The sequence below is a fragment of the Neodothiora populina genome, assembly GCF_041146345.1.
Source record: "Neodothiora populina strain CPC 39397 chromosome Unknown canker_contig_15, whole genome shotgun sequence".
Lineage (NCBI taxonomy): Eukaryota > Fungi > Ascomycota > Dothideomycetes > Dothideales > Dothioraceae > Neodothiora > Neodothiora populina.
The window spans coordinates 2,070,498-2,086,888 of record NW_027191413.1 but is presented as its reverse complement, the minus strand read 5'-3'; the positions used below and the strand labels follow the sequence as shown (position 1 = coordinate 2,086,888).

Genomic DNA, 16,391 nt, shown 5'->3' with positions numbered 1-16,391 from the left:
GTATCCACTGCTGTGCCATCTACAAGTACAGTACAGGCAGTTTCAGATGCAGATCCTCTGCCGTGTCTCACTCAATATAGTAAACATCCAGGCACTCGTCTGGTCGACTACTTGAAGTGATATGATCGGAGGGGCAATGGATGATATTATGATCTTTCGCACAACTCCCGGGCTCGTCGCTACTGGTATTGTACCTATATACAAAAACATCGCCTGCCAAAAGACGCTCAGAAAAAGACACAACAGTCATGTACAGGACAGCTCAGTAGCTGAATCCTTCCTCTATAAAAACCAACGAACTTTCATCCACCTTTCTCCTCGCCGCAGCTCTCACGCTGTCTGCGAATGCACCAGGCCCGCAGACCGTGATCCCCATGGCGCCGACCTGCTCCGCCACTTCTTTTTCTATAATGGTCGTCGGGTTGCAACGACCGGGGAACATTTGCACAGTGCCTGTTCGGCTGTTGACCTCGTTCTGGTGCCGAGGTTTCGTGACAAACAGCTGCACACGGAGGACATCTTTGCGACCCTCCATCCTCAGGATATGGTCCATCCAGGGACGTGCCCACTCGAGCGCTTCGGTGTTGGGCACCGACCATACCAGCAGTATCTTTCTCGTTGAACACGTGCCCTCGTTGTATTGTTTCAGGAGGTCGTAGACGTAGCCCACGCAGTGCGTGATGCCCACGCCACCGGCGAACAGGATCACTGTGCCGAATGACGAAAGCGACTCATGTCCTCCATAAGGTCCTTCGATGGCACCGTACATGACGATCTGACCGTTGGGCGCCGCGGACGCCTTGTCGAGCAGCTTGCGAGTCATACCTGCTCTTGCGCGCATGATCAGGCTGACAGATGTGACCGACGAGTTTCGTTCTTCGCTGTCCCGCGCCAGCGTCGTCACATTCCCGCCCTTGGATTGTCCCACGACAGATTGGTGCTTGAACGAGGAAAGCTTCTCCATTTCGATATCCAACGCAGCGCTCCTCGGCCGAGTCTCGGCCCATGCGACGGAGAACGGGTGTGACGACCACAATCCGATGGAAGGTAGGTAGGCGTGGACATGTGCTCCAGGTGTGAACTTCCAGGGACGGGCGAGCTCAAAGGTCACACGACAGGCTTCAGCCGGAAGTGCCTCAACGACCACTCTCGTCATACCGGTCTTGAGGCTCATGTTGTAGTAAGAAAGACGTACAAAGCGAAGGAACCATTCCGCGATCCAGAGTCCAAATGTCAGCTTGACGTACGGAAGCTGAGGCAGGTTGGCCTTATCCAAGTGGACATAGACACCGATCATGCCGAAAAGAGCCAGCAGGCGATGAACGTTGATGAAGACCTCATAGGCGGCGTGTCGAATCGGCGAGAATGCTTGGATGGCGAGGACGGTGAACATACACGTACCCAACATGCCCCAGGAGAAACTGGCACTGGTCTGTAGACTGAGCTTGATAGATAGCATGCCGCCCGAATTGCCAGTGTTCACCAACCATGCAATGGTATGGACGATGCTCTCGGCCACACACACACGTGCACACCATCTGTGAAGGAGATTGAAGGTATCGTACGACACCCGCAGCAGCGGGATCAGCGGGTTGTTGCGCAGCGCGAAGAGAATGGTGGGGATCATGTTGAGGGCCGCGAGCTGTCCGCTTCGACCACGCAGATCTGCAAGGATGGAGGGAGTGGGCTCGTGCCACCTCAATACTAAACAATATGCGAAATTCGATAGTATGTAGAGAGTCAATAGAAGAGTATGGTAGCGCGACGGAAGCGTACCAAGACCGATGCTTGATGTGAGTTGCATCTCACGGTTATGGCGGGTCTTGAACAGCGGAGCATAGAGCAAGTGTTTCTTGATGGCAGGCCACCAGGTACCATGGTTTCGTGCCCAGTATGTTTGCCTTTCCGGGCTGTGCATGGTCAGAAGGTGGCGCATATGTGCGTTACCCATTGCGAGCCATCTGAAGAGCAGAGTCAGGACACACAGGCCGCCAAGCGTTAGACATAGGACTTCAGTGAGAAGCCAATTCGTGTCTTGGTCGACTCCTGCCAATCCATGAGTGAAAGGCGATGCGCTGAATCCTGTAAGATTGGAAAGGATGCCGAAATCCGTAACATTTTTGGAAAGCTCTACCATGACAGCCGATTCCTCCGAACGGCCAAGGTGGGAGTGGAAATGTGAGTGGTGGTGAGAAGAATGCATGACGACCAGCGTAATATCAAAAGAACAAAGGATCAAGCGTCGAAGTCGAACGTCCGAGTTCGGGTATTAGCGATGCTGCTGGAACAAAGAGACCTGCTCGATGATAATTGAGAGAACAAAGCAATTCGTACGGTGGTGCTTCCAGAACCACGTCCAACGAACTCAACCAAGGTATATTCTCTAGTATGTTTTGTGAAGCTATTGGGTCTGATGACTCAATGCCGATATTTCAAGTGAATGTGTAAAAGAAATTCGATCCCGCGGCAAGACTCGGTGATGGGGTTATTGAGACATGTTGTCTATTGATGTCAACAATAACAGAGATCAGGTCTTCCTTCGGACAATAGGACGACAATAGGCGATGTCGACGCGTTAATTCTCAGAAGATGTCCTTTTATGGCAAGGCTCGAGAACAAAATGAAAGGTGCAAGATGATGTATATCTTCTGCAAACACTGCGAGTCAAGGGATGTGAGTGAACGCAGCGTCGACCGTGTTGCAATCGCTTGATCAGTAATAGGCCAAAGGGGGTTATGAATATGATAATGCCTGTGCAAGGTGTTCCCTATCGAATGATCGTCGAGTGTCGTATAGTGCGAGAAGAAAGTACTAAGAGAGCGTGATTGGCAGATGTAACAGACTTTAAAAGTTAGGGAGACCGGAAAATGAGTGGCAGGTTTATGTGGTCGCATAAGGCACTGAAAGCGTTGCCAACGGAGGCTCGAGTATTATTATTATTATTAGTCCCAAATCACCATATCCATACAGCCCCAAGCACCGAATACACACCTCCTGGCGCTAGCGTGTTTGTCCCGGTTAGCTTGCCTAGCTGACTTGGCGGTAGCCGCCGCCTCGCCGTCATTGGCTGTAAGCACATCTCTCAAACACCCATCTCGCACGCCCTCCAGATGGCACCAGACTCTCTCGTGTCCCTCAATTTCGAGCAGATTAGGCCCAGACATTCCACTTTTCCTACTCTGTCCTTTATAGCTCGCTTGTCATCGCGCTCAAGCCTTGATGATTCACATTGATCAACGAGCACGACGGCTCAGTTCTCTTCACGTCGCTTAACAGGTACTTGTAACGGCTAGGCGTTGCTCGCAGAGAGATGAGTCTTGGCTACACCGTTAAATACAGCCACTTTTGCTGCTACTAGGCTACTGTCCTTCGATTGTGGATGTTTATGTTGCATCATATCACCAGAGGCCTACCGCACGCGTTCCGAGCGACGTTCCAGGTTTGCATTATCGCTTATGCATCGGAACTCCCAAGGCCCCCAAGGCCTCCAAGAACCAAGGCAACACTCCGTATATCACTGTAAGACTTCGTGGCATTCAGAACTTGGCATCGCACACCAAAAGCATCGTACATCACGCATCTGTGCATGTTGCTCATGATATCGTAATCTGTAAAGGGTCCACGCTTTAAAGGAGAGTGGCAGTGCACCTGCTTGGCGCAGCCTGCTGTGTCGAGTCAGGGACGCGTCACATGTCGTGGCGACAGCTCTGTATTTTCTAGAACGATTCAATGTGCATCTCATAGTGCATCCACACATACTCATAACACAGACAAGTGGGTCATGCCGTGTCGGAGTATGACATATATTTCGTTATCATGACTTTCGATCCTGATCTCCATCGAGCAATTAGTATGAGACCTGCTCCATTGCACGCTCATCCCGAAAGAGTAGAGCAGCATATACACACTGAGGAGCTTTCCCCTAATGGCGTTTCGTCCGTGCTTGCCACAAAAGCCCAGCCCAAGGCAAAGCTCATTGCTACGACCTCATCGTACGAAGCGCAAGATCCACAAGCGGAAGACCACAATCCTGTCGCGAGGCCAGCTCATGCATCCAGCGTTGGCGATGATGTGGAGAACCAGCGTTTGCCGAGTTACACTCCCGAGAGTGACCCATACCACCTGTCTAGCTGTCTGAAGTCTCCGGAGCAAATTGAAGCTATACGCGCGAATAGCTCTCGCAAAAGAGGTCCAGCTAGTACCCTCTCATGCGCACCCATCACGCAGGGCAAAGATGCCGTGCAAGCCAAAAGACTGCAGGGCTTTTACGAAACCCAGAACGAGAACATTGAGCGCTTGCTGAAACCTGTAGACGACCATCGGAGAGAGGCAAAAGAAGAGGCAGGTGCAGAGCAGCTTCAGTTCAAGATTGCCGTTCACGGTTCCTTTGCGGCCAACGTCGTACTCGCGGCTCTTCAGCTTTACGGTGCTATAGCATCAGGCTCGTTGTCGCTGTTCACTACCTGCGCTGACGCATTGTTTGATCCCCTCTCCAATATCACTCTGATCCTTTGCAACCGGGCAGTCAACCGAGTAGATGGCCGCAAGTTTCCTGCTGGCAAGGCTCGCATCGAGACGGCAGGAAACATTTGTTTCTGCTTCCTCATGTGTGCCGTATCTTTTATTCTGATTGTCGTCTCTGCTCGCGACATCGCCGAGGGCTCAACCACCGCAACAACGACATTCCATCTTCCCTCGGTCATTGCAGTCTGTGTCGCATTTACGACCAAGTTGGGCCTCTTCTTTTATTGTTGGGCGTTGCGCAACAAGTATTCTCAGATTCGCATTCTGTGGGAAGACCATCGCAACGATCTTTTCATCAATGGCTTTGGTGTGTTGACTTCCGTTGGAGGCAGCAAACTCGCGTGGTGGATCGACCCGATGGGATCCATCATACTATCTGTATTAATTGCGACTTTGTGGCTTCGGACCGCATACTCCGAGTTTCAGTTATTGATAGGGGTTACCGCCGACACACAGACCCTCCAACTCATAACATACATTTGTAAGAATATAACGACAGCTCTGTTGTGTTGTTGTTGTCTTCCATACTGACATTTACTCAAGCTATGACACACAGTCCACTCATCGTCAGCTTAGACACTGTACGTGCTTGGCATTCTGGTCCAAGGATTGTTGTCGAGGTCGACATTGTACTCCATCCTGACCAGTCGCTGAGGGAAACACACGACATTGCAGAAGAGCTTCAAACCAAATTGGAGAGCCTTCCTGTGGTGGACAGAGCGTATGTGCATGTCGATTACGAAACGTCACATGCACCTGAACACTTCCTGAAGAAGCAACTATAACGACTGTTCGAGACTTGGTCGGAAAATGTGATCCTTGACCGTACATGGTTGACTCGATGTAGTTCTCGGCAGCTACGATGATACAGAGGGCGGTGATGTCCTTGGCATATGTGAATCGCTTATTGCTGCTTTTTTCTCTGTCATGACGTTTAATGAAATGAGGGCCATGGCCTCGCTACTATAACAACCACCGACACGTTGCAATCCTCAAGCAAAGGGAGCCTGACGCGTCATAATTATCATGTTCGTGAGGCGTTCGTACCTATTCTCTTTTCTCAAATTGGTCACTAGTGGCCGTTACGGCCCTGATGTTGCCGTTCAATTGGGATTACTGGTTGGTTAAACGCTTTGGCTGGACCATGAAGAACTTTCACGCGGAGATACACTATACTTTTTGTTAGGAACATCCTGTCTCGCTGAGCCTATGATATCTCCGGCGTGAGGACTTTGTTCCGATAGTGATTATATCACACCTAATCTCTTTCCGATCCCTGGCAAGTGCCATTGTAGTCAGGGCCTATACTGCCATCACAGCATACTGTTGAAGCTGCGGTGGCGTGAAAACCAGTCAAGAAGCCCCAGGAAACCGTTTGAAAGCATGGCTGGATGACTGAATGTGGCTTGGTCTGTTCTCTCTTCTTTGAAGGGTACAGTAGGTCTTCAGTCCTGACGACATGCATAAAAAGGTCTCTAGACAACCGTACATCGATTGTACTCGCCCATATCATCACTTATACTGGTGTGAACGGATTCATTGCTATACCCGTCTTGAATGCACAATAGCGTTGGCGGCATCTTGGCCATGCTTTCTCGGCATATGGCAGCTCATTCCCACAGTAATCCCCAAGTCTTGCAAGACCTTCGTTGGGCGAAGTTTCTCCGCTCCGAGCGTTGTCTCACCCCATGTGACAAAGAGCCTCAACTCCATCATAGTACTTGTAATTAGGGGTAGACATTATGAGCGAAAACATCGGAATACATGCATATCGGTCCAAAAGACCTGATTAGTACGACAGCACTATGAAGCAATAGCAAAGTCAACCGACCGATTTCGTCAGATGCCTATTCTACAAGTCAGGCGATATTCTAGAATGTCGAAATTCCTTTTTTGATTCGAGTTCTGAAGATGAGACTCGAGATGTACGTGTGTATGCGTAGCAACTATGGCTGGTCGTGGTGATGACAATTCCATGAGCGTACGGCATCACATATCCTGGGTCATGAAGCCAAGCGCCGCCATGAGACTCTTTTCATGCAGCACTCGAAATGTGTTTCACAAACCTCATCATAAGATACAGTAATCATCAAGACAGTTCTTATGGGCTAGATCCGGTCGAAGAAGTTACCCATTATGGCGGGCTTCGTGGTGCCGTTGGATGTTTCGCAACGTTATGCAAACGTCGATGTCTTCAAGCCAGTGACGAGTCTTTCAAGGTCCCAAGACTGGCAGTAGCCTCCGGCCTGCTGTGAGCGGCAAAACTGACATGCTGCTCCAGACGTCTACTGCAATTCTGTGTGAGACCATTCCAACGACGGGCGTAATCTGGTAGCATCCAGGTCTATTGCCATGCCTTGCGCATGGCTTTCTTCTGACACGGCTAGGTGAGCCGTTGACATTGCCCGTTATGACTATCACACAGTATCGGTAGTTGCTGAAGCATGACTATGTATAAGATCTCTTGCTTTCGGAGGTCTTTTTCCACAACCATCAACGCATTCTTTTAATAATTCAAAACTATCAAAAAGGGATTGAACCTGGTTTGTTCACTCACTTTACACATTCACTACCAAATCATGATGTACTACACTTCTGGATGTTTGGTTGCATTCGCAGCGTTGAGCGTGGCATCGCCGGTCGAGCCACGACAGTCGTGGCGCAAGGCGTTCACTGTTCCACAGGTCGAATCAGGCTATGTCCAAGTGAGCCCGCCAGCAATATCTATGCTCAAAACATATGCAAGATACAGTGCAGCACCACCGACGGATGTCAAAGTGGCTGCCCAGAGCGCAGAGCAGTCACAACAGTCTGGCACAGTCGCGGCAATTCCTCAAGCTGTAAGTTGGAACTCATACAACCCTGCCGTTCACCAACACAATGTGCTGACTGGTCATGTCTCTACAGTACGATATGTCATATCTCAGCCCTGTAACGATAGGTGGACAATCCCTCAACTTGGACTTCGACACTGGTACGTGATATAGAGTTCAGCAAGATATGTGCGATGCTAACTAACTGATCAGGAAGCGCCGATCTATGGGTCTTCTCTGACAAGCTGTCAGCTTCCGATCGAGGAACTCATGACTACTACAACACAAGCTCAGCCACGCAAATGGCTGGCCAGCAATGGGGCATCGGCTACGGCGACGGCTCCAGCGCCAGAGGTATCGTCTACGCCGACAAAGTCGTAGTTGGACAAGTCACAGCCACTTCTCAAGCCGTGGAAGCAGCAACATCAGTCTCCAGTCAGTTTGTGTCAGACACTCACAACGATGGACTTCTCGGTCTTGCCTTTTCCACCATCAACACCGTCCGTCCCAACCAGCAAACCACTTTCTTCGACTCGGTCAAGAGCTCGCTCGCACAGCCTCTCTTCACCGTTGACCTCAAGAAGGGCCAAGCCGGCTCTTATGACTTCGGTTTCATCGACAGCAGCAAGTACACTGGAGAGATCAGCTATGTGAACGTAGACAGCAGCGGCGGCTTCTGGCGATTCACCGCCGACGGATGGGCTGTTGGTGCTGCTAAGTCGTTCAACAAGACTTCATTCACCGCCATCGCCGACACTGGCACTTCGCTCATGTACCTGCCCCAGGCCTCGGTCGACGCCTACTACAACTCAATCTCCGGCGCAAGCTACAACGCCCAGGTAGGAGGTTACATTTACCCTTGCAATGCCGATGCTCCCAGCTTTCACATCATCATCGGTGGCTCGGCATTCACTGTGCCAGGGTCGTATATCAACTACGCCCAGGTCTCGCAGACCATGTGCTTCGGCGGCCTGCAGAGCGACTCCGGCATCGGATTTTCCATCCTCGGAGACGTTTTCCTCAAGTCGCAATTCGTCGTGTTCTCTGCTCCCACTGGTGCTACTCCTCAGCTTGGTTTCGGCTCTCAGAGCTCGCTCATCGGCGTCGATGATGACTTTGAGGAGTGGTACCTCGAGTGCAACGGCGCTGATGCTCCTCCTTCTTCTTAGATGAAGATGATGATGATGCCTCTCTTCCGGAATCGCATATGTTCATCAGCATACACATGGCGTTTGCATCTTAATCGGGTATTTTCTCTGTTTGTACATTCACTTTCACTTCACTTTTCTGATATTTGTAACAAACCATCGTTTGGCCTACTGTACTTTGTTTCTTCTTTTATCCAAAAAAAGGGCGGACTTGCTATGATATAGACGGAACGATATCGCTCGCTTTTCACTTGCATACAAAAATACATACATATACAGATATGTAGTAAATAGACCATAAATACAGCGATTGCGCTGGACGCAATCGAGTCTTCTGAAGTTGATCGTGTTCCCTTTGCTCGGCTGTGCAAAAATTCCTTCTAGTGCTGTTACTTATCAGCAGCAGCTGGAGAAAACATCGGTTGGTGAGATGTAGTTTCCGAAAAACAGAAGATATAGGTTGATTCCGTCACGCGGATAGTCAGTCTGTCCCCTCTTCTCGTTCCGGACTTCATGCCGGCGGACGACGGGGAGTGATGAGGCGAGAGTTTAGTGTAGGGGTCCGTGGAGAAAAAGGACACATAGAGAGCAGCAGTGAGGAAAGGACACAAGAGGCACATATGTATGCACAGAAAGACGAAGAGAAAGAAAAAGAAAGTGCAGAATCTCGATTTCCTTTGTTGCTGCTGACGCTGTCGATATGTATAAGGACGTGCATGCATGCGCCCCAGCGGAACCAAGCAAGAAGTAAGAATCAAAATAAATATTTGCAGAACGCCTATTGTTGTCTAGTATTGTCCCACACGCCTCCCCCCGCCCCGCCTTTCCCTGAATGATTTTGTTGTCTCGCTTGATGTGATGGAAGAGACTGTGCTGAAGACCAGAAGAAAACCAAGAACTTTGTACGGGACCTTTCTCCTGTTCGGTCGACCTCGTGTCCGGGCTGGCCCATGTATAGTCTACCTCGGCTTGCTCGAGAGTGGAACGGGAGGCGGAGCCGGTGCCGCACCACCACCCAGCTCCCTCTTCTTTGGTGGAGGCGGCGGCGGCGGCGCTTTCTTTGCACCAGGAAGTGAAGGGGCAGGAAGGATCGAAGACGGAGACGACGAAGCGCGGGAGAAAGCCGGCGGGTGCGGTGAATCTGGGCCTGCAGCAGCGGACGGCGACGGTGCCGAGGGGGCAGATCTGTAGCTCGCCGCTTTGTCTTTGGCAGTGTCGGCGTAGCCCTTTGCACGGTTGGTGATGCCGTACTTGTCGTTCATCTGTGAGGCCTGCTGTCCGTACTTTGAGCTTCCGGCGCGCTCGGTGATGCTGTACTTGGTGTTGACATTCTGCGCGGACTGGCTGGCGCGCGAGCCTGCGTCTTTGGCTTTGTCCGTGATGCCGTACTTGGTGTTCATTTCTTTGGCTTGCGCGCCGTACTTGGACCCCATCTCGCGGGCCTGCGCCCAGCCTGACTTTACCTGATCGCCATGGCGTTGGCGAAAGTTGTTCGCTGTCGATGCGGCGCCGCGAGCATCTGAAAAGGAAACAGACGAGGGGTCTTTGTGGAACTTGGCAGCCGTGTCGGCGGCGGCTTGTTTCTGCTGCCAGGAAGTGCCTTGACTAGGTTGTTCGACATGTTGGGTCTCGGTAGGTTGGCCATGTGTAGAGGGGAAATTCATCTTGGCAAAGCGCTCTTGCAGCTCGTTGACTCTCATGGCTTGAGGAGCGCCCGGGGGTGTCGGGTGACGATCCTGGATCCCGTGCGCGGAAGCAGGTGCACTGTATGATTCATCTCTACCGATATCGAGCCCGGGAACACTGACGCCCGCCTGACCCAGCCTGCCCATGGCGGCATAGTCTGGTTCAGGGACTGCTGCAGCCTCGTTGTAGGAGGGCGGGGGTGGAGGGGTGTCAAGATCAGGACGTGAGTTCTGACGAGGTGGAAGACGAGGCGGCAGTCTGGGGCCAGCTGACGGAGGCGCGGCAACAGCAGCACGAGGCGGAGGAGCAGGCGAGGCACGAGCTGAACGAGGTGGAGGAGGGGGAGATGCACCGTCGACTCGTCGCACTGGCGGAGGAGGCAGATGGGACGTCGACAGCCCCGTCGTGTCTCTCTTGTATGGACCAGGCGGCGGCTTCTCTTCCTCCTCTTCCTGCTCCTGTTCCGCCATCCTCTGCTGGTAGTGTTGCTGTGCTTCTATCTCGTCTAGTCTCAGAGACGCTCCCAGTCCGCCGGCGGCTTGGGTTGGGCGAGGAGATGCAGCATCTCCAGCGTAGCCGACATGCTTTGGTGGTGGCCCGAACGACGACGCTGCGGACCAGAGTCAATCTCTGCAGTCTCTCTCTTTAGGACAAATGACTTACGGTCTCTCAACGAAGTCAGCGGCCGCGAAACATGCTGCTCCTGTTCGCCCTCTGCATCCGGGTCCCTTCCTTTACCGAACTTGTTCGCAATCTGGTTGATGCCCTTGAAGTCGCCCCGCCACGACTCCTTTCCACCACCTTTTCCCTTGGGATGCCAGCCACCTTTCAAGCTGAACCCAGACATTGAGGTGGGTGAGTGAGCTCCTGATTGATGAGATCAAGTGAACGAGTGACCTTGATGATGCTACAGAGTCGACGGAAATGAATCTGAACGCAGCGCACCGCAGCGGCCGACGTCAGCGGGGTTAAGCCCGTGCGGGTGAGGGTCTCAAAGCCGACCTTATACAATACTTGTATATTATACCTTACACAGAATACCTCATCCATCGTCAATAGTATATCACTGCTATGACAATGCGGATGAAGAGAATACTAAGATAGTCTGTCTTCTGCCAGTGTAATTCAAGCGTCTCAGTAGTGAACCCATAGAGCTGAAAAAGCCCGAGGCCGAGACAGGTCGATTCAGTGTGTGGTCTACAATAACTTGACCTGTGCGCCTTCTACCCAATAATGTGCCAATCAATACGCCCTGGGATATCTCTAAACAAGCAGAACAAAAAGACCATAATTCCCTTGTCGCCGAGTCAAGCACTCACGCTTGCCGAATGTGCCATTGTCTCACATCTGCACACTTCCCCGCCTTCCCTCGGGTTGGAGCTCCACACGCTTCCACATGCCGATGTGCTCAATACCCTCTTCGAACCACGTTCCCATTGACTCGTCCTTGACGAAGCCGTGGGACAGGTACACCTTCTCCACTGTCGTCTGTGCATGGATGAGCACCAGACCTCTGAACACGTTATGCTCGGGGTCGTGGCCAAGCTCGAGTCTGCGTTGCTCGGCGGCAGCGGGGGAAAGCGGGGGAACAACATGCTCGTGGTTTTGCGAGATCCACGACAGTGCTGCTCGAATGAGAAGTCGGGACAGTCCAAGGCCTTGGAACATATATTAGTATCAACATCGATGCCGTGGCCTATGTGATCCTGTTGTCGTCCATAGTACTTACCTCTGAATGGTGGAAGAACGGCCAACCGGCCAAGCTTGACATATGGCTCCTTGCCGTCGTAGATCACGTCTGGGTTGGGACCTGCCTCAGGCTCTGCGCCCTTAGGCACTCCCTCATGATTGTCAATCGCGTGATGAGACTCCGGTTCGGGGTGGGGTGGATGTGGCGGTGGCACCAATCTGATAGTGCCCACGGCCAACTTGTTGGCGGTGCTACCTTTGCGACCAGATCCATCCGCCTCGACGACCCCGTCCTCCTTTTTGGCGCCGTCTATGGCGGCGGACGTCTGTTCCGTGTTGCGGGTGCCCACGCTCGCATAAGCCACCCAATGGAAAGACCGAGGGTCGTCTAGGTCGAACTCGTTCTCCAGAGGCACCTTTTGTTCTTCGACAAATACCTCCTCACGCACCGACATGGCATCACAAAAGATCTCGGGCACGTCCTTGTGCTGCGCGGCATGTCGTTCCCGGGCATTGTAATGGTTGAGTGCCTGGCCAGGCGGAGGCAGGAATGAGATGAATTCCGACATGTTGCAGAGATGTGAGAGACTTTGATTCTATGTGGATTTCTCCAATCGTCCTTGCAGTCGATCGGGTGCAGAAGGAGAAAGTAATGGCACGATATGTGACGGCTCAACTAATCTTGAACTTTTCCCTCTTGCCTTATTATACTGAATTTAACTTTGGCTTGATGCTCAGCAAGGAAGGTAGGGTGATATCACATTATAACGCAGAGCCTTAAAACCGATAGGACAATCGAACGTTTTGTGTTTGCCCACGCAAACCCCGTCTCACTTTCTGTTCTTGATACCTAAGGTATTTATCAGATTGCTTCCTTCTCGCCCAAGCGACGATCAGCGGGGCAAAAACTTACCGGAGGGACGAAACAGTGTTTAGTGCTTTGTTGGAGCTGCCATTGAATGCACACAGAAACTGAAGCTAAAGGCGACAGGGTCTTATTTACCTGACGTAATAGCTCCAAACAAACGGGCTAACGTCGGAGGATCGGGTCTTCTGCCGTCTCCCTTAACATCTGGATACCTTGAATGCACTGCAATTGGTGGTGATAAGGCATAATACTCAGGTGAATATTCGCCCAAGAGTAATCTCCACTCCACTCCGCCACTCCACATCCGTGTGGGTACTTGTACAAGTACTAACGGACGCGATCGGTGGTTCAAACAGAGCCGGAAAAGACTCCGTCTCCCGGTGGGTCATGGATGCCAAATTGCTATCCAATGTGCGCACAAGCACGACTCATCTGCGTCCCTTGACTCAAATGCTGCGACCCTATGATGCAAACTCGATATGACATGTCGTGCTCTTTGACTCTCGGCTTTGAATGAGCCAAAGTACTATCAGGTGATTTCTTGCCTTGTTGCGGACGAACACCTCCTCGGCGGCCCGGAGGTCGTCTCCATGGGCTCTCGCTCGGACGCTCACATCTGCTCGGAAGGCCAGCAATGACTCTCGAACTCGTGGAGTGCCCCACTCAATTATCGCCGTGGTTCGGATTCAGTGTTTGAGCTTTTCGGCTTGCATGACTTGTATGGGATCTTCAATCATCTTGGTCCCGTCAAGTCTCAAAGTCGCATGACGATGACATGCGTTTTACTATCAAAATTACCTATCAGACCGCGAGCCAACGCGACGACTCTACTTGCCGTCCTCCGTGCGCTTGTTCCTCTTGCTTCCTGGTACATGACTGACAATCTCCTTCATGGCCCCCAATACGCTCTCATACTTGGTGCGCATCTTTCCGTCTGGCGGAGCATATGCGTCTGCAAGCTTCATATTGATCCGCTCCATTTCCACGCTCCTGGAGACTTTCTCCTCGCCCGCCGCACGCGCCACATCCCGCCAGAACCATCGACCCTGGTTCTCTTGGAACAGTGTCCATGCCTCACCCTGCCTATTCGCGCGAGCTGTGCGGCCCACACGGTGCACATATGTGGCCACCGATCGCGGCATGTGATAGTTCACTACATGTGTCAACTGGGGAAGATCAAGTCCACGCGAAGCGCGGTCGGTGGAGATGACGATGGAGGCCCCGCCAGATTTCGCACTCTTGGTCATCTTTGTCGCCAGAGAGCTGGGGTTTGCTGAAGCTTTGGTGAGAAGCGTCGTCATCGGAGCATATGCAGGTTCGAGGTGCGTGATGAGATGGTGCAGACGAGCAGCCTCTTCTGTGCTACCCGCAAAGATGAGGACCATGGTCTTTGTAGATGCCGTTGCCGCTGTACTCGAAGGCTTTGGAGATTTCGTGGACGACACCGAAGACTCGTCGGAACTGCTAGAGTCGCTGTCGCCTTCGCTAGAGCTGCTCTCATCCGAGTCAGAGTCGGAATCGGAATCGGAATCAGAATCAGAACCAGAATCCGAGTCGGACGATTCGGAGCTATCACTGTCGTCGCTGGAGGAAGTATCCGTGTCGGACGACGCTTGCTTCTTCCGGGATGCAGCAACCCCGGGCAAGATGCGCGTCTTCAGCAGCTGTAACAGGAACAGCGGTTTGTCCGAGCCGTCACCTACCGGGACGGCGAACTCCTTTAGCGTACGAGGCAACTCATAAACCTCACCGTTGATGGGTTCGGCAGCTTGCGCGCCGTCATCAGCTTCTGCATTGTCGCTCTTGACCTGAACCAAGGTAGGTCTGCGTAGTTTCAGTGCACTGAGCTTGGCGATGTCGCGTGTCATGGTTGCGCTCAAGATGACTTTCCTGACGTATCTGTCTTTGACCTGTGGTAAGGGGAATCCTAGGGTCCGGTTGACAATCTCCGGCCTCGGGTCTGGCTTTGTAGAATCCAGTGCGCCAACCACTTTGGCTACCCATTCTTGGAAACTCTGATCCAGCAAGCGATCGGCCTCGTCAATGATCAGCCATTCCACATGGTCCAGATTGAAGCCGACAGTGCTGTTCATATGCTCCACTAGACGTCCAGGCGTACATATCAAAATGTCTACGGCCGAGGTATAGGTAGGTGTGTGATCGGTGAGAATCTGCACCACATCCTTCAGTAGGGTGTCCTTCGCGATAGAAGCCGCTGTGTTGTCGGAATCGTCCTCGGTGTCCGAGTCTTCTTGGTGACGCATACGTCGGGTGGCTTTGGCCAACAATTTCTTGTAGCCCTCCGGGTCGTATTTCCGACCTTTCTTGATCAATAGCTCTTGTTCGGCGGCAAGGGTCTGATTACCGACTGCTGTAGCGATATGAAGTCTCGTGCCCGTCGCACAAGCCAAAGCAACCTCCTGAGCCTGCTGGACCAGCTCGCGGGTTGGCACTACAATGACGGCTCGCAATTTGACTTCGGTCCTGCTTTTGAGTGCTTCGATGATGGGCAAGACGTAGCCCAGAGTCTTTCCACTCCCCGTTGGAGCACTAACACATATGTCGTTCGGGGGGAGGTGAGTGAGGTAGGGGTGGGGTAGGAGTAGTGGCAGCAAGGCAGCCTGCACAGCAAAAGCCTCGTTCCAGCCTTTGGACTGTAGTTGAGCGATCGTCTTGGAGCTCAAAGATAGGTCACTGAAAGGCTTAGTCGTAGGTTGGGAGACTGTGACCGGGTGTGTCATCCAACCGGGGAGAGCAGAGAATGTCGGTATGTACTCTGGTGTCGCTTCGCGTTCTTTCTGCGGGAGTGGTACGATATCTATGGACAAGGCGGGTCAGCAATAGTCCTGAAAACAACTAAATATGGAGGGGAGACCGACCATGTAACTCAATATCACCCTCGTCGTCTTCGGAGTTCTCTCCAGCGTCTGCGGCAGCCTCCTGCAGTTTTGCAGAACGTTGTGCAGCCTTCTCGAACTTGGAAAAGACTCCGGTGTGTTTGCCGGGTCGCGAGTCATCCTCGTTATCAACACCGTCCTGCTCGATTCCAGACATGTCTTCTGCATCTGCCTCTCTGACCTGTTCTTCCTTCTGTTTCCTTGTCTTTTCTGAGTGCGATTTTGACTCGGCATCTTTCTTTCCTTTCTTGCTCTTTCTGGCCGATCCGTCCTCGGCAAGAGGCTCTATCTCGTGCTGTCCATCCTTTGTGGATTTGGCATGCTTGGGTGCCTTTCTTTCTTTTCTCCCTTCGTCACTGCGCTTTCTCTTTTTTTTGCCATGGCTTGTGTCTTCCTCTGATCCTCCCATGTCCTTTTCGGCGAGGCTTTCTGCATGCGATACTGACGTCTCTATGCCGCTCTGTGGCGTCACAGCCTTCGAGGGCACATAGCGCGTATATAGCGGCGCCATTGTTTAGGTGATGGGCAAAAGTAGCAGATGGCAGCAACAAAAAGTTGGAGGGTAATGCGCTTCTGCTTGTACCAATTGGGACTGACCGCCTCCGGCTCCCGCTTCATCCTCTGCCGGCGCCATCAATCAAGTCTGGGGTAAGGTATGGTATACGCCATTTATATTCTACTCGAGGTATCTTCCTCCACCACAGCATGATATTGACTTAATCCTGACCGATACGATACATAGTTCACTATTGCTGCGACCTACCCC

At 52.1% G+C, this 16,391-nt stretch overlaps 6 protein-coding genes across 7 annotated transcripts; 2 read left to right on the top strand and 4 right to left on the bottom strand.

The window, feature by feature from the left end:
- Nucleotides 1-262: 262 nt before the first annotated feature.
- Nucleotides 263-2,203, bottom strand: AAFC00_003054 (uncharacterized protein; the record flags this gene model as incomplete). Of its 2 annotated transcripts, none has more annotated exons than XM_069342468.1 (1): nucleotides 263-2,203. In XM_069342468.1, one exon carries the CDS (start codon nucleotides 2,201-2,203, stop codon nucleotides 263-265), a length of 1,941 nt encoding a protein of 646 aa, XP_069198967.1. The 2 variants fall into 2 exon arrangements, with proteins under 2 accessions (XP_069198967.1, XP_069198968.1); XM_069348056.1 differs by having other exon boundaries at nucleotides 263-1,951.
- Nucleotides 2,204-3,816: 1,613 nt separating this feature from the next.
- On the top strand, nucleotides 3,817-5,309 carry AAFC00_003053 (uncharacterized protein; the record flags this gene model as incomplete). The annotated part of the gene is made up of 2 exons (XM_069342466.1): nucleotides 3,817-5,005; nucleotides 5,068-5,309. 2 exons carry the CDS (start codon nucleotides 3,817-3,819, stop codon nucleotides 5,307-5,309), a joined length of 1,431 nt encoding a protein of 476 aa, XP_069198966.1.
- A 1,941-nt stretch (nucleotides 5,310-7,250) lies between these two features.
- Nucleotides 7,251-8,506, top strand: AAFC00_003052 (uncharacterized protein; the record flags this gene model as incomplete). Its single annotated transcript, XM_069342465.1, has 3 exons — nucleotides 7,251-7,364; nucleotides 7,432-7,498; nucleotides 7,551-8,506. The coding sequence occupies 3 exons, from the start codon at nucleotides 7,251-7,253 to the stop codon at nucleotides 8,504-8,506; spliced, it is 1,137 nt and encodes a 378-aa protein (XP_069198965.1).
- Nucleotides 8,507-9,444: 938 nt separating this feature from the next.
- AAFC00_003051 (uncharacterized protein) lies at nucleotides 9,445-11,018 on the bottom strand (the record flags this gene model as incomplete). Its single annotated transcript, XM_069342464.1, has 2 exons — nucleotides 9,445-10,781; nucleotides 10,835-11,018. The coding sequence occupies 2 exons, from the start codon at nucleotides 11,016-11,018 to the stop codon at nucleotides 9,445-9,447; spliced, it is 1,521 nt and encodes a 506-aa protein (XP_069198964.1).
- Nucleotides 11,019-11,512: 494 nt separating this feature from the next.
- On the bottom strand, nucleotides 11,513-12,429 carry AAFC00_003050 (uncharacterized protein; the record flags this gene model as incomplete). Its single annotated transcript, XM_069342463.1, has 2 exons — nucleotides 11,513-11,829; nucleotides 11,901-12,429. The coding sequence occupies 2 exons, from the start codon at nucleotides 12,427-12,429 to the stop codon at nucleotides 11,513-11,515; spliced, it is 846 nt and encodes a 281-aa protein (XP_069198963.1).
- Nucleotides 12,430-13,555: 1,126 nt separating this feature from the next.
- Nucleotides 13,556-16,136, bottom strand: AAFC00_003049 (uncharacterized protein; the record flags this gene model as incomplete). The annotated part of the gene is made up of 2 exons (XM_069342462.1): nucleotides 13,556-15,546; nucleotides 15,608-16,136. The coding sequence occupies 2 exons, from the start codon at nucleotides 16,134-16,136 to the stop codon at nucleotides 13,556-13,558; spliced, it is 2,520 nt and encodes an 839-aa protein (XP_069198962.1).
- Between the last annotated feature and the right edge of the window lie 255 nt (nucleotides 16,137-16,391).